The sequence below is a fragment of the Genypterus blacodes genome, unplaced genomic scaffold (genome assembly GCF_046128005.1).
Source record: "Genypterus blacodes isolate CSIRO-AG114 ecotype Tasmania unplaced genomic scaffold, CSIRO-AGI_Gbla_v1 ptg000009l_1, whole genome shotgun sequence".
Classification (NCBI taxonomy): Eukaryota; Metazoa; Chordata; class Actinopteri; order Ophidiiformes; family Ophidiidae; genus Genypterus; species Genypterus blacodes.
Window position 1 is genome coordinate 731,923 of NW_027466823.1, and position 16,447 is coordinate 748,369.

Sequence of the window (16,447 nt, forward strand, 5' to 3'; positions counted from 1 at the left end):
GTTGATTCAAGTTTTAATCTGAAATTTTGTTCTTAAAGTTCAGCATTTCAGTCAGAAAATGTGTGAATTACAAATCCAATCGTTCTCTGGATCTTTTTATACAGGCAACCAAAATCAATTGCAAGTTTGAAGAAATAGCCGGTGTGTATTGAAAAGGTGTCTTGTTTTGAAAACGGAAAATAATTTATAGATGTATAAAGACAGACAAAGAGTCAAAGAAAGGAAACCAAATATGTCCACCTGCCCAGATAAAACTTGTTTGAGCCTCATTAAAGAAACAATATGTTAAAATAACGAAAATACGAAGAGAAAGGATCTTAACACGTCTACAGAGCTGGATCTGTGACCGTCCTCCTTTGGCAAGAGAAGGTAAAGAGCTTGCTGTGTTTACATCAGGTGCACTTATTCATGCACATCAGCAGCTCCATCCTGATAGCGATGCGAGTGTGCCAACCCAGCGGCAGCATGCGGATGTACCGAGCCACAATGGGAGGACGCAACAGGCTCTGGACTGCAGAGGAGCGGTCAGAATTACCATAGAACACCTGCAGGGACACCAACAACACAGAGTCAAGGGCCTGGAACTGGACGTTGTATCATTTTAGTATGTTTCTTCACGTTCACTCATCAGGAAGCTTTCATTTTCCTGGCAAGCTTGGATCAAACTATAGAATATAAAGTTTAGATAGTTTAATGCCCAATCAAGAGTGATAGAGTGTGTGTGTGTGTACATGGCTTGAAGTCAAACCCGGTGAGGTGACCAGTGTACGATGGTCTGCCAACTTTAATTTCATCAATTTGCCTTCAGAGAAACTTAATTCAAATTAATGCAACTCGAACAAGAGAATATATTTAGTGACCCCAGAGAATTTGTCTTTTATTGAATTTATTTTGGAAGCTGCCAGAGTGATGGATTTTGTCCTTGGCTGGATTGTTGAATACAGTTTCTAAGGTCGATTTCTCTTTCAGCCAGAACAATGTACAGCGCATGTAATGAATCCTTTTGGGAGGACAGAACAAGATGCAAACTACCAACCAGAACTCTGTGTGGGTTCTCTGATGTTCTCCACCTTGGATGTGTGTATGTAATGAGGCTGGATTAACATAGATACACCTACCCTGTTGTTGCCTGACTGGTCCTTGTAATAGATCCAGTTCAGAGTTTCCACAGTGCGGTATTGGATGCTGTACTTAGTGATCCACTCATCGGCATCACAGCGGCCCTGGGTGAGGATTCCAGAGACCACACCCACCTCCTTCAAGTCGATCTGGAGCCACTGGTGCAGATCATTGAACTTAGAGAGCCATGCACACCTAAAAGAAAAGGAACATAGACTGTATGGGTGTGTATGCATATTCTGCATAAGGGTTATTTCCTAGCATATGATATGGAATAGAAATGTGAGTGTGGTTGTCATATCTCACCCAAAGCCTTGGTTGTTAAGTCGAGCCTTGTCAGCGATCCAGGAGGAGTACCAACCTGTGTACTGCTCCTGATTGGAACAGCTGATTTGATCTGCGCCCACAGACCCAGATTCAAAGCCCAGAGGTCTGTGATAGGGGCATTCTGTGAACGGCACACAGTGAAACTATCAAAGGGTCATAAACTCTATTCTCTATACTCAAGAAATCTGACTTCACTTCACTGTATGTCAAAGTTGTTGTTCCACTTCCATAGGTTTCAGGTTTATACTGAAGTCATTTCCTCTTTCCTATTTGACATAATAAATTGGCGCTTCACTGTTTTCATGATTGGACTTGATGTTTGCTCATCTTTGCTCACTCCAATGAATGATGCATGTAGTAAGGAAGGTGGATGAAGGTGGTGGCAGAATCATGGGATGTGTGCTGCTCTGTGCAGTATCAGGCCTATTCTGGGCTCCCTAATCTGCTGGTGTCATTGCTGCACAGGTAATGAGATTATGTGCAGCCTCTGCTGTGTGCCACCCCAGGCCTCTCGCTCACAGCTACAGCCCTGATCTTTCTTTTTACTTTCCTCGTTTCAATAAAAGTATAATCACTTAAGATCTTGGCTTGTGACTGCGAATGTGCAATATCTTTGAGATGCATGAAGCCAAGATTAGTGTGAGTGGAAATGCAGCCAGCTGCCATCAACAGTGTGATTCATCACTCTGCCTGGAGCCCTCAGTGTGGCCACAGACACGGGGAAAACACCAGGTTAAACAAATGCACAACATTAATCTTCATGTCCCCCAATTGCCCAAGACCCTGAACTATGAAGTCACCTCACCTGGCATGCAGATCAGTGGGTGATTCTTAGGCAGAGGCTGCGGCTGCTGGGTTGCAGAGAAGACAGTGGGGAACTGTGTAGGTGACTCAGCAGGTTGACAGTCACATGTGCACGCTTTGACATTCCCTGTCCAAGACTCGATGACCTGTTGGACCTCTTCCTGAACCTCTTCCACCTTAGTGACCTCTTCTTCCTGATCCAAAGAAAGGACAGAGTTCATTTAGAGTCGCATTTAAGGTGAATTCAACTAAACTTTAAGTGTTTTACTAATTGCTGCTTACCTCCTGTGAGTGAACAGCAATCAGAGCTATACCACATCAGTAGATGCATGAAATGTAAATAAACATAGATAGTAAAAACAAAAGCAAAGCAAAGTTTCAGAAGGAAGAGAAATTGTGTTAAATAAATGTATCAATTGTTTATACAGTTGTTAGTGCAGACAGGTGAGTAACATGATTTTAACAAGTTTCCCTTATTACTATGAGTGACTGAAGTAAAGTTAACAACTCCAGGCTTCTGTCTGTAAACTCCAGCCCAGCTCACTTCACTAAAGCATCAACCCTGCAGTTGCATAGTGACTTACCATGGGACAGAAACAGGAGGAGGAGCACAGCAGAACAACCAGTAGTGACGGCCATCTTCCTCCTCAGCTCTTCTGGAATGTGTGTGTGATACCCAATGCAAGTGGATAGGATTACTCTAATCCACAGGCCTCTGATGGCCTTATCTAATAATAACCCTTTATTGGCCCTTACAGCTCCCTTGACCTTGGCTGTTGTACTGTTGCTGTACCTCTGGCTAATGCATTCATCATCATCTCATTAATCAAGAATGAGTTTGCCTCTTTAGGGCGATGGCTGCCCCCAACCCATCAACCTTCACCGCCAATTCATCTGTTTGAAGAGCGGAGATGGCAGACGTGCAAACATTCATTAACAATTCACAACATTCTCAGGAAAAGATCTAAATCAAATTTTAATATTTCAAAACATCAGAGCTGAGATCAAATAGTTGATTTCAGGTCTCGAGTCCCAGTCTCAGGTCCCAGTCTCAGGTCCCAGTCTTGGTCTCAGCTCTGCAGCACATGCAGGCTTCGCTGGGCCACTAAATGTCAGCTGTGGTCATGAAACAATCAAAGTCTTTGTTGTAATTGGTTCTGCCCTTCTTATACTCACTGTAACAATGGTGACAACCCAATTTAACCTTGACTCATTTGCATACTGTGGCATCCTCATCAGATTTCCCTATTAGCTGTGACATTAATGGTTGAATAGATTGAAGTGAGTGAGTTGAGTGAATGAGTGCAGCATGTACTAATGAGCTCTTTGGTTGAGCAGACAAGCACTTACCAGACTAAGTAGACCACTGTGTCATTTCTTGTACAATGGTTGTGTGCTACTCCGCAGCATGACTCAGCCTTTTTCCCTCGCTTGCATTTTTATTCTCATGATCTCACAGACGACATTTGAACTTGCCACACATCATTATTTGTAAAAAATATTCATTATCACTGCATGACATTTAGGTGTTTATATGCCAAGGGTTTGGTGTGTGCGGACATTTGTCTGCCCCTAATTTCATCTGAATAGTTTGCATGTCTGTCTAACAATGTAAGTTGTACAGAAAGACAGCGGGTTCCTTTCTCATCGTATCAATGAAACAACTCACATTGTGCTACGATAACTAAATGTTACATTTAAGAATGTTGAGATAAATCCTGGTACATAAATTCCAAGTTGAAGAGCAGTCAGATAAATCATACATCAAGTTTTTTATTTTTTGCTCTTGATGAACTTTAAAGACTTCAAAATGTAGGGATTTGCCGTCCCCACGCTGTCCAGTCTCTTAAATCAATCAACTTTAACACTGAAAAAAGGAAGAAGTCCACACTACTGAGAGTTTTTCTCTCTTTCTTTATTTTTACCGCAGCAGGGAAATCGGATACAGGAACATTTTGGTCACAGCCTTTTTCAGTGTGTTTAGAAGGTACAAACATCTGTGATGTCCACATATTTGCATTAAATTCATATGCAGGATAATTACTGTGCCTTATTTTTTTTTAAAGATCTGAAATAGAACCTTGTCAGTTCACTTTTGGGTCCCTTTTAAGTGTCTGATTTATTTTGATCTGTTCACATATCTGCAAATAATTACGTATAATAATAATAAAGCAGGTAGTCGCAGCCTGCATGTAAACACTGGATTCTTATTTTAAACAAACACCTCACGATCCGCTCCCGGGGATCGCCTCAGTCGGTTTGGGTCGTGTGTTTTGATTGATGTATGAGGCACCCAATCACAGAGGCTGTATAAACTTATCAGGCTGGGTGGGCGGGGCTAATAACGCATTGACCAATGAACAGCGTTGTCGGCACTTTATTGACCAATGAGACGCGTGGAGGCAGCAGGCTGTGTGTTTCAGGGTGGCACTGGCTGCTTAATTTTAGAGGGAGAATTGCTCGTTATTAGCAGTATTCAAGGTAAGTAGTGGCTATAAATTTCCTTTTCGCCTGTGGAATGTAAATTTAAAGCAACGCCTCGCCTCGCGTCATGTTTAAACGAAGCAGGCGGCGGCTGAGCGGGTTAATGCGAACCACGTTGACCAGTGAATAACGGTGTCCACGGTACTTCCGTCTGGCGTCAGGTTAGATGATGCTTTCAGTCCTGTACGGAGAGAAATGGCTTTAACATGACACTCATGCCGTGTCAGGCATTTGTTTCATCTACATATGCGATTTATGTTGCTGCATATCAACAGTTCAGGCTGAATTTAAACCTGGAGAGACGGAGGCTGTGTTTATCCACCTGACAGACCAGAACCAACTAACTTAACTATCGTTCTATGGGCACTCAGACGTTTCCAGACATATTCCTGTACCAGTGTGATTTTAAATTCAGTATAACTTATCTATGTCAGCCTTTTTCTTTTTACTGCCAATGCAAGAATCCTGAATTTGCCTCATTAACAGGTGCTGTCACGCATAAAGTGATAAGATATGCTCTGGAAATGCAGCTTGTGATTTATTCATGCACCTAGCCCCTCACACACACACACACACACACACACACACACACACACACACATACCGTATTGTTTCTCCCAGCTGTCTTTTTTGTCCCCTGTCCCTTAATTTTAGATGCAGTTCATGCTTCTGTTCAGTCGGCAAGGTAAGCTCCGGCTCCAGAAATGGTACGTGCCATTGTCTGATAAGGAGAAGAAGAAGATCACCAGAGAGTTGGTGCAGACTGTCCTGGCACGGAAGCCCAAAATGTGCAGCTTCTTAGAGTGGAGAGACCTCAAAATTGTATACAAGAGGTGGGTTGAGTTTCTTCTGGTTGAATGCACACAGAATAAAAGCCTCACACTTCTCTGGGCGATTCATCGACCTGTCACTCACGATGAGGCTGCAGAATCCAGACATCTTATTTTCATTATTGCACTGACATGCCAAAAAGTATTTTAACCCCATTTGTATCCTGTTGCCATGCCAACAGATGGGGAGGCAGGGTATTGATTGAACCCTTGTGACCGAAAGGATGACGGCCAAAGCGCTGAGGTGCCGACCGGCCAGTCACACTGTTTAGCTTCAGGCAGAGAGAGCCAGAGGGGTTCTCTCAGGTGGATCAGGATTCATGAACTGTATTTAGATGTTAAGTGTTCGTGATGTTTGAACTGTGTTGTTGATCTGTGTGTAAGCTGCTGGAAGTGTTCAGATGCATTGATACATACAGTAGATAGAGATATTTGCCCAGGAGTGGCAGGTATAAAAACAACACTGTGTTAAGTATTAACAACTCTAACTTCCTCTGCTTCCTCTTCGGCTTCAGAGGAGCTGACAGTCTGGCTGTTATCAGTCATGGCATCGCTTCCTTTTCCGTCTTGTTGGCAGCTGTGACATTAAAGCTGCAGCTTCCATAGAGAAATGAAGTGAACACATGAGGCCAGCAGGGCCGGGGCCTGGACCTGGACCTTAAACCTAAACATTAGAATGAAAACATGCTGTGTGCTTCTTATTCCATTACAACTGAACAGGAAAGAAATCAATGAATAGGAATCGTCTAAGCTAATCAAGTTCCATTCCAGTCCAGGACCTGGATCTTGTCCTGTATTCTACATGGTGACCTTGTTGACCTGCTGGTTCTGAAGGATCAGGGGACATGATTAGCCGACGGCCACCTGCCACAGAGATTATCAGAGTTAAAGAACCTTCACAGTCTGAGGCTGAGCTGATGAAGATGTCGTCCTCTGCATCAGGCTGCTGGCTCTCAGGCCACAGTCTGTACAGTGTAAAGTAAACAGTCATACTTCACAACACAGAAACACCGGCTCAGCACTTTAACGGAGTGAGACGAGCGAGTTTATCACTTGGATCGCTGCAGTCAGCTCTTTGATGTTCTCTTTGTTAGCTAGACTTTCAAGTTCACGCAAGACTTCCTCTATGTTTACTGTTATTAATGTTATTTTGATAAGGGTTGTCATGGTGAAGTTGACAGGTTTGTTGCTGTGTTGCAGATATGCCAGTCTGTACTTCTGCTGTGCCATCGAGGACCAAGATAATGAGCTCATCACCCTGGAGATCATCCATAGATACGTGGAGCTGCTGGATAAATACTTTGGCAGTGTAAGTTCATGCTCTTACCTCTTTGTGTTTACATGTTAGACTGATTCAGAACCTTTATTTTCTCATTTATGTCATATAGGTTTGTGAGTTAGACATCATTTTCAACTTTGAGAAGGCCTACTTCATCCTGGACGAGTTCCTGCTGGGAGGGGAGGCTCAGGAGACGTCTAAGAAGAACGTGCTGAAGGCCATAGAGCAGGCAGACCTGCTGCAGGAGGTAAGGCTCCTCATCTAACCCTACTCTCTACTGTCTGTCATCTCTTCTTCTTCTTCTTCCTCTCACTTCATCAGTAATGTGCCCCTGCTCTGCATTATTCATGATTGGCGTGTCAGAGTCGTCCTGTCAAACCCAAAGCAGCTCCAGCATCTTTCACACATTAGCCAGAGGAGCTGTGGCTCATTTGCATTCTCTGGGATGATTGATTTCATATGTTTGTCTCACATGAGGGAGTCTATGTTTGTACAGAGCAGAGGTTAGAGTTAGATATGTAAAGACCTGGATGATAGAGAGCCTTCAGAGAAACAGAGGCAGCTAGATCTTTGTGTCCTTTTTCCAAATGTTCTCACTTCACAGCCTGGACTTCTTGAACACTTTCATGTTTAAAGCATTAATCTGCTGAGCTGCATGAACATGGAGCTCTGGTTACATCACAGCTGGCAAATGTTCTACTTCTCCTTTGTGGTGGTTTACTTTGTGTTGGCTTCAGTTTGAGTTTGACATATTTGCCCTCATGCCTGTTTGTTCTTTACTCTTGTGATTTACAGAATATAGACTTTCAGATGCGCCTGTTTGCAGGTACAGTTTGTGGTAAAACCAAATAACCCCTGATGTAGCAGTAGAGTAGAATCCATAGAAGTAGATCTACTACTACTACTACTACTACTACCACCGCCTCCAGACAGAAAGATCAGAACAGCAACAACCATGTCATGACCCTAAAGTATCATGAGGCTGCTGGTTTGTGTTTCTGTGTCACACTGACTTCAACCCTGAGCTCACTAATAAGACACGGAATCATGTTGCGTAATCTCAGGCATTCATCATTAACTTCATCACTCTTTACTCAGCTAGCAGCTAGCTCTCTCTCTCTCTCTCTCTCTCTCTCTCTCTCTCTCTCTCTCGATCCTGACCTAATGACTGATCTTTAGTCTGTATTGATGAGTATCAGCTGTGTCTCCTCACACAGGGGAGATGTTTGTTTTGCCACCTGATCTACTTTAGATTGATCATCTGATTTGTGATGTCATAATAAATGTGAACTGGTGTAACTGAGGACAATGAATTGGGACGATGGAGAGATGGAGTCAGCTACAGGGATTTAGTTTAAGTTTATAAGGGTAATAGAGTAAACACTGTAGCTGATCTTATTCTCCCTGTCAGGCTCAGTCAAAGAGCTCAGATTCTGTGGTTGATCCCCTCTTGACTCATTCTTTAAAATCTTGAAGGAGACGAGGAACAAAACCTCATGTCATGTCACGTTATATAATGAGGTTATGTTCCATTATAAAGTCACTCTGTGTTTAGAAACCAAAGGCTTGGAGTTGAGATATTTTAACTCTTCATGATTTCTCAATATTGCACTCAGGTGTGTGTGTGTGTGTGTGTGTGTGTGTGTGTGTGTGTGTGTGTGTGTGTGTGTGTGTGTGTGTGTGTGTGTGTGTGTGTGTGTGTGTGTGTGTGTGTGAGCACCTTTAACCTGTCAGAGTCATGTGTAAGGATTAGAATGAAAGAGCAGCTTTTAATATTGACAATAAAGAAACATAATCAGATGGAAGCATGTTTGGCATTCCACAGAAGTCTAATCAGTGTCAGCTGCTCAGAGGGAGGGTGGGGGGGGGGGGGGGGGGGGTTAGGGTTCTTTTGTAGGATTAGTTTGCTCAACGTAACTCAGTTTAGGAGCCATGAAGCAGTCCTGGACAAAATCAGGCCACTGGGGAGAAATAAATCTATACATTATATAAACATAACATATATATACATAGCATATGAAGTGTACAGATATAAAAGAGAAATCCACCCTAAGCATTACAAAACAACTGCTGTCTTCTGTTCGGCTATGAAATGAATAAATATGAAAGATATGGCAGCAAGGTAACCCAACTAATACATTATATAGCAAATTAAAATAGGAAGTAGCAGAATGTATGTCGTGAAATGACTAATAAAGGTGTTGAGCAGTAGGAAATGTGAATTCCTCAAGATTTCCACTTCCATGTTTGTCCTTTGAGAAAGAGAGGAGCGTCTCTGATTGGCTGAATTGTGTATTCATAGAGCCAGAGTGAAGACTGGGGGAGTTTGCCCAGTGAGGACCTCTTGTAAAGAGTCGTTTGGTAAATACCAGGCTGATGCCAGCATGGGTTTCTGCTCACCTGCATGTTTGTGTCAGAATGGTTCCTCTGAATGAAAAGCAAGAAGAAGAAACACAACCTAAGAGCCGTGAGCAGACATGAGCTCAGCTGGGAATGTTTAGGTCATGTCTGCACACACTCAGGTGGCATGATCCAACACTTCATTCACTTTGGTCCATTGTTGGCCAATGCTCAATGATTCAAAATCATGTTATCATCATGGATCATGGAAATTGTAGCTGTGTGAAACCCAATTCATATCTCTTCTGATGGATGAGTGACAGATCTATGCCGCCTGTGTGAAGAGTTCAATCATATTGTTTGACTAGCAATGAAACTGCTTGGCCGGATGATTCTACCTGGTGGTTCTGTTCTGTATCGTGTTAAACTCCAGAACTGTTTGTTGCATCTTGGTTTCATGTTGCACATTGTGTCATTTGAGCATTTTACACAAATATTAACCCGCTAACTACTAATTAATACCTTGTTGAAGCTAATTAGACATGGAATGGTTTAGAAGAGGTTCCTCATTTCCTTTCAAAATAAAAGCTTAGTGTGAGTGTAGAGTATTCTTACTGCCAAAGACAATAACAACCTGCCAATTAGCTATTATTAAGATTCAAATAGAGAGATGCTGACTTCATATATACAAGATTCATATTCAGACATGGATCTATGTCATGATAGAACTGTAAATTGATTTGAAGTTGTATGTAATAGTTTTTCTGTAGTATGCATCCACAGATTTATACCAATTTAAATCTAATGATGTTTAAAAGTACTTAATGGTCCTAATCAGATTATGATTAAAGTTCCAACATGCAGGTAAATGTCCTGAGGTAGATGTGACATGGATGAACACACTGCCACCCTCTCATTTCCATAGAAGGGGACAGAAACATTGTTCTCTTCCTTGTGAACATAATGCAGGGGTTGAGTAGGGGAGCATCCAGATTGAGTGCCTGGACGTTAACAGTGCATTGTGCTGTAATCACATGGGAAACATACCTCAGGGGATTTGGGATGAAGCTAGTTTAATAAGCCTTTAATGAAAAGTTTTTGCGTTGACCTTTCCTCCGGTTCCAGTGAACAGATATGCCTGTGGAATAACGACGCCCCCAAAGATTTAAAACTCAGCTCAACTCTGTCACTTTACGACATCATGGATCAATCGATGTTCACACACTTCCCTCAGTGTAGAATGAGGTCACTAGGGTCGCGCTCCTTTCATCTCCAGGTCGGCTCAAACACTTCAGAACTGTGACTGTTGTAAGGTGAGGAGAGATGTTCTGTTGAATGAATCAGTGGTCCGTCATTCTTTTCATTTTCTCCTCAAATGTCTGCCTCACAGGTCTCTTGGTCCCAAATATGGCCTCTGAATCCTCTGGTCTTTTCCAGAATTAAACCCGTGGAGGTGAATACTGTGTTTGTGGACTCGTAGAACCGTCCGTGTCACTAGAACTCCTCTCAGTCCTCCTGTTGACCCGTCTCTCTGTAGCTGCTCAGTGCCTTGTCACCATGAGGGTGTGTGTGTAGCTTGACACTCGCTCACTGGTCTCCTTTCAATAGTAACCATTTCTCAACAGCTGACACTGCATGTTTGTATTGGAAACAAGGCCTGTGCTGTCTGCCTGTCTGTCTGTGTGCCTGTCTGTCTGTCTGTCTGTCTGTCTTTGTTTGTCATGCATGTGTAACTTTTCATCGACAGCGTCCACACTACCAAACTGTCTGTATTCTTCTATATTAGTGAGTTTAAAGAAAGATATTTTTGTATTTGTGATAGTTTGAGAATGTCTCTTCTGTTTGATACCAAATGAGTCAACATTGCTAAAACAGCACAGATCCAGGAACTGAGCTAAGTTAAGATGAAGTCAAACTGAACATTCTCACACTGGATAAGAAGGACAAATGTATACAATTCTACAATCAACAACATTCAGAGCTCCTTCATAAAGAGCCAGATCCCTCCTTACTTTGGGGTTCACTCACTTATTACTCTTCCTGCATGTTCCTGTAGAGGGTTTCTTACATTGTTTACCACAGGGGATTGAAACATGGAGATTCTCTCTCCAGATTCTAAATTTGATCTTGACATTACAATCAAGATGATACAAAACACTTCAGTTAGCATTCAGTAACCTGCAGCTCTGATGAGGTTTAGATTGAGCCCCTGCAGCATGTGTGTGAGGTGTAAGTCTGTAGATCAGTTCATTAATATACTGGCCTACAGAAACAACTATCCTAACAGATTGAGAGTCTATCATGGGGTTTATATTCCTAGCTTCATTGCCATTGGTGTTTTACAATGCCATTCCCATGTTTTCAAACACAGAAACCCTCTATGAGAAAGCTCACTGTGTGATGCTGTAACAGAGAGCAGAGTTTATGAAGGAGCAGACTGTTTCTCTATAAAAAGATGGGGGAACAGTGTGAGGGCAGTTTGTCTGGGTCAACGTCTCCTGCGTGTCCTGTAGATGAATCGGCTGCGGAGTGCGGTGGCTGCTCCTGTTGTTGTGTTGTCTAAGCTGTGTGCGTTTCTCTCCTCCAGCCCCGACATGAGTACTTTACTGTGCCTGTGTACTGAATGGCTGCCATCACTGCTCCTCCTGCTGCTGCTCCTCCTGCTGCTGCTCTCCACCCTGCATGCTGAGCTCCTCAGTGCCTGGCACCTTTCTGTCTGCCCTCCACACACACACCTTCATCACACTGTCATCATTGTCATTGATTTGCCTGTGCACTTTTCATTTCCGAACATGACAGTCAGGATACAATGTGCTCACGGTTTGTGGACGTCACTGATAAATAAATTGCACCTAAAAAATGACAAATTGGCTGAAGCTGTCAAAATGGAGCAGGAGATCAGCGTCCTGTGGTCTCATGCTGAAGGAGTGGTTGATGAAATGTGTGATCCACCAGTTAAAGTGGCGATGGATTGTATCTTTCCTGTCATTGGTCCATTTACTGTTGGTGACTTCACAGCTCTTTGTGTTGTTTCACTGTGAAGCAGAAGGTTTCCATCAAATCCCAACGGACTGCCAATAGAGGTGTGCGATTATGGACACAGTGACTGATCGTGATACTGGTCACAGCAGTGTCACGGTCAATTTCTTTATATATACAAATAATCTAAATCGAAGGGTAGAGGCTTAAACACAGCCGAGTGATTATGTTTTAGTTTTCTGGACGAATCCAGTGATATACAAGCAGATATGTTCTTTCAGATTTAGATTCTCAAATTGTGACGGGTTTGGGTCGACTTCAAATGCCCTCCATTCACCAAGTCATCACCAAGATCAGTAATGTTTTGATGTTTTTGTCCAAACAAACATAGAAGCAGTGAACATCATGATGACACCCCGGGGTGCCAGTGAAAGCAGCTGTATTAGTGTTTGGTTGAAATAGAAACGCTGACATCACTGGTTGAATCAGCTGAATCCTGTTTGAAGTAAAGACAACTAAGCATAGATGAAAAAGTTCAAACTATGTTGTTGCCATGGTCTTATGGGGAAACACTGCCCCCCGGTGTCCAGGCTGTAGTACTGCAGCATGGATGCTTATGAGCTCTTGAGTTTCATGTCAAAGGTCAACACAGCCCTTGATCAGATTGATGTGACTTTATTTTGTAGAGATCCCTGTGTTTCATCATCACCTCAGTCACATTCTTGGTTTCTTTGCTGTTGAATTTATTTTCCATTGTTTGGAAAGTGAATGCTTTAGACATCACGTGTTCCTCTATCGTTTCTCTTTATGATTGACTTTGTCAGTCCAGTGTCTCCTCTCATGTTTTATAGTATTTATTTCATCTTTATGTATTTGTCCTTGCTAGTATTTTGATTTGTTTGGAAAATGACTTTAAACCTTCAGACTGTAACATAGAAGAACTAATAGCTGCTTTATATAACAAGTTAAATATTTCTTTTAAATCTTTTAAAAATGATTGAAAGATCCTGATGATTGAAAGATCCAATAAAATGGAGAAACGATTGTTCTCAAAGTGATATGAGGTCCATTAAAGCTAAATAAATCTAGATGATAGGTTTGCTCTTTGCACTGATAAAGCAGGAGTTTTGACTCTTGGCTCTATACATCATGTGATAGACTGACATGTATTAATAAGCACTTATTTTACATCCATGTCATTATTTATCTCTGTCTTATTATCAATGATTCCTTCAGTATAAAATTATAGCATTTTATTAGAAGATATTTGTAAAAACAAAATTTAATCAATAAATTGTTAATGATTTTGGTCAAGAAGTGTGTTTAGACTGTGTTTACCATGTGATACTTTTTAAGTATGATTATTCATTGATGTGACGTCTGAATTACAGTCAATCATTTTTTTAGTCATTATTCCTGCAAGTTTCCCCACAGAGAGAAAGAAGTTGATTGGTGAATAATGATGTAGCCTCCTTTCCGCTCATCTTCACCTGAAACACCCTAGCCCTGATATTTCACAGCCTTCACCTCAGCCCTCCTCTTCTCCGACAGCTGTGACATCATTAAGGATTCTCAGCGTAGTGTGTATCTGATGCCATTAACAACTGTGACATCAATCTTGACTCCATTAGTGTCTCCCATCTCTCACTGCTATCATTTGTTATTGCAAATAATGATAAATGAAATTAAAAGCACCTTATTTACAATGTTTCTGGCAAGTTTGGAGGAATGGTGCTCAATGTGTTGACAGCCACACACACACACACACACACACACACGCTCCAATGACAGTGGTATTTGTGTCTTGTTCTGATGAAACTCCTCTCTTTGCTTTGTGCTGAACTTTGATTTAGGACGCCAAAGTAAGTGTGTCTCCCTTTCTTTGCCACAAACTAGCAACTTGTGCTTCATTCTTTTGTTGCATGTCTTTGTTCATTACAGCAATAATAACAACATATTTGTGTTAAAATGAAGTTGTTTGCCGTAATATTAAAAGTACATTTTCAACAATCTGCATAGACTTTATTCACACCGCCGATGTTTCTACCATAAAGTGTTTTGATAAACATCGACCAACTTTAATAGAGAAAAAGAGAAGATAGACCATATGCTGTTCATTTGCTCATATTTGTTTGTTGATGCTGACATAATGAGTGCATCAAGCTGATATCAATGCTGTGGAAATGGTTGCTTTGTAAACTTAGCTTTAACAATATTAACAGTACAGTTAACTATTAAAAGAAAGCAAGCATTTTGAGCCAATGTAAGGCCTTCATGTTCAGCATCATAGTTGCGTGTGTGTGTGTGTGGGTGTATGATTTCAGTTTGATTGTCATGTGGAGGAAATGATACCGTGTGTTTAACGTCACTTCACTTGAGCTGTGGTTCCTCTGTTCCTCCGCAGGAAGGAGAAACCCCTCGCAGTGTACTGGAGGAAATTGGACTGACATAAAGCTGCTCCTCATCATCTGTTTGCCACACAGCGCTCCATCCGCCAGATACAGTGCTGCATGTAGCCAATATCAACCCCAAACACACACACACACTGTTTTCCTGTGCATCTGCGATCCACAGCTCAGCCTTTGTTTCCTACCTTTTTTTCTCAGAGACCAACAATGTAGCACTGTTCTGGTATTTCCTTCTTTCTTATTTATTTGTTCCGTGTGCTGACGTCAGGTGTTTAGAGGGAGAAAAGCAGCAGAATGAAGTTTTCTGCTGGTTTCCATTCCAAACCAAGATACTGTGTTCACTGATCTGCTTGGATCAGATTTGACCAAAGCTCAGCCGGTGTAAAGGCTCCATTCTGTCAACTTGATTCTTAGTATGAAATTCAAATGAGGTTTCTGATAAATTTGTTTACAAGCATGCAAATGTGTTATGTGACAGACACACAGCATGTAGAGAGGAAGGTCAAAGGTGTTACATTACAATAGAACCAAAGACGTATGTTTGTTTTAACATTGCATAGCATCAGAAGCTTAAAGATGAACCTGCTGCATTCTGGACTGAAATGAATCAAGTCTATTTTCTGGTCATTTATGGTAATGGACTGTCTGATCTGTTCTGTTCTGTCTATTGCTTTCTAATATTAGAATCACACTGGATGTTGAATAATCTGTTACATTTTTTTGCATTTGTTAGTAAATGTCATCCAGGGGTTAAAAACATGCCATGTACAGATGCTGAGTTGACTGTTATCTCGCTGCATTTTAAAGTACTGGTGTGCTTCTATCTGGCTTTTGTAAAAGTGTGGAAGTATCTCACACTGAATCAGAAACAGAAATGTAATATTTCCCTCAACTTAAATATCAAATCAGCTTTGTTTGGGTTAAATTTGGGTCATTGCACTGAAATTTGCACTTTAATGTACAACATACAAATGCATTTAGGATTCAGTGTGACCCTGATTTAAGAATCTATGACTTAAGTTCATTACTGGGAGCTGAATCCAAATGCATATACAGCAAATCAACGGTCTGTATGTCAAACCTTTGTTCATATTGATGGTTTTAAATAATAATAGTATCTATAGACAGATGTGTGTTGATTGTGTATCTCTCAGACACAGCTCATAACACTTTAAAGCTGAAGCTGCCTTAAGTGCTTTGTGTGCCGTTTCACTGTTAGTCCTTGGTAGCCTTAAGAAGCCCTGGCCTCTGGCAGCAACACGTGACACACAGTATGGAAATGACTTGTTTATGTACTGCTGTGACACAAGCTAACCACAATCAGACTTATTGGCCAAGTATTCTCTAATGTGCAAGGGATTTGACTCCAGTTATCAGAGGTTCAATATGATCTGTAACAGTAGCAGAGGATGAACAGTTTAAATGTTCCATTCACTTGAATTAGCACTTGGAAAAAACAAATATGCTGTAAAATGCCTTGGACACAGTTCTGTACAATCACATGAGCTGGCATTCAATCAGTGTTTTCTTCATTCCCATTCATATTTCCGGAAGTTTTATCGTTTGAACCAAAACCGTGTTTGAAATCGGAGTTTCTCACGTTTTGTTTTCCACTTTTATATGTTCTTCTGTTCATCACGCGTGTTCTCCCTGAGCTTCATTGAATGAATGTGAGGGCGTGCGTCATTATTCACCCTGTGTGAAGTCAAACACAGCTCCAGCATGACTGCAGTGGGATGTGTAGTTAGCAGGCTTGTGTTTTCTTACAGAGGATACAATGGGCATGTAGGTTGTGTGTTCCTGTTGATTCAGTAATAAAAGGCTGCAGAGGTTATAAGGTCACAAGCTGCCTGTTTCCTTTGATTCTTTGCTGTCCA

The 16,447-nt window shown here is 41.6% G+C and overlaps 2 protein-coding genes across 3 annotated transcripts; one reads left to right on the forward strand and one right to left on the reverse strand.

Moving 5' to 3' along the window:
* Position 1: 1 nt before the first annotated feature.
* Positions 2-2,889, reverse strand: LOC143006961 (retinoschisin-like). The gene is given in 6 exon segments (XM_076158344.1): positions 2-545; positions 1,119-1,314; positions 1,426-1,567; positions 2,252-2,498; positions 2,533-2,558; positions 2,835-2,889. Coding segments are annotated over 6 exon segments (819 nt in total). The 3' UTR covers positions 2-392.
* Positions 2,890-4,643: 1,754 nt separating this feature from the next.
* On the forward strand, positions 4,644-16,406 carry LOC143006972 (AP-1 complex subunit sigma-2). Of its 2 annotated transcripts, none has more exons than XM_076158354.1 (5): positions 4,644-4,731; positions 5,389-5,567; positions 6,765-6,873; positions 6,953-7,090; positions 14,567-16,406. In XM_076158354.1, the coding sequence occupies exons 2-5, from the start codon at positions 5,389-5,391 to the stop codon at positions 14,612-14,614; spliced, it is 474 nt and encodes a 157-aa protein (XP_076014469.1). In that variant the 5' UTR covers positions 4,644-4,731; the 3' UTR covers positions 14,615-16,406. The 2 variants fall into 2 exon arrangements, with proteins under 2 accessions (XP_076014469.1, XP_076014477.1); XM_076158362.1 differs by lacking the exon at positions 14,567-16,406 and adding an exon at positions 11,771-13,906.
* Positions 16,407-16,447: the final 41 nt, after the last annotated feature.

Excerpts from the sequence above, each read along its gene's own strand:
- LOC143006972 (XM_076158354.1), top strand. The coding sequence starts at position 5,389 with ATGCAGTTCATGCTTCTGTTCAGTCGGCAAGGTAAGCTCCGGCTCCAG. Across the intron at positions 5,568-6,764 it reads CTCAAAATTGTATACAAGAG|ATATGCCAGTCTGTACTTCT; the intron begins GTGGGTTGAGTT and ends GCTGTGTTGCAG. Across the intron at positions 7,091-14,566 it reads AGGCAGACCTGCTGCAGGAG|GAAGGAGAAACCCCTCGCAG; the intron begins GTAAGGCTCCTC and ends GTTCCTCCGCAG.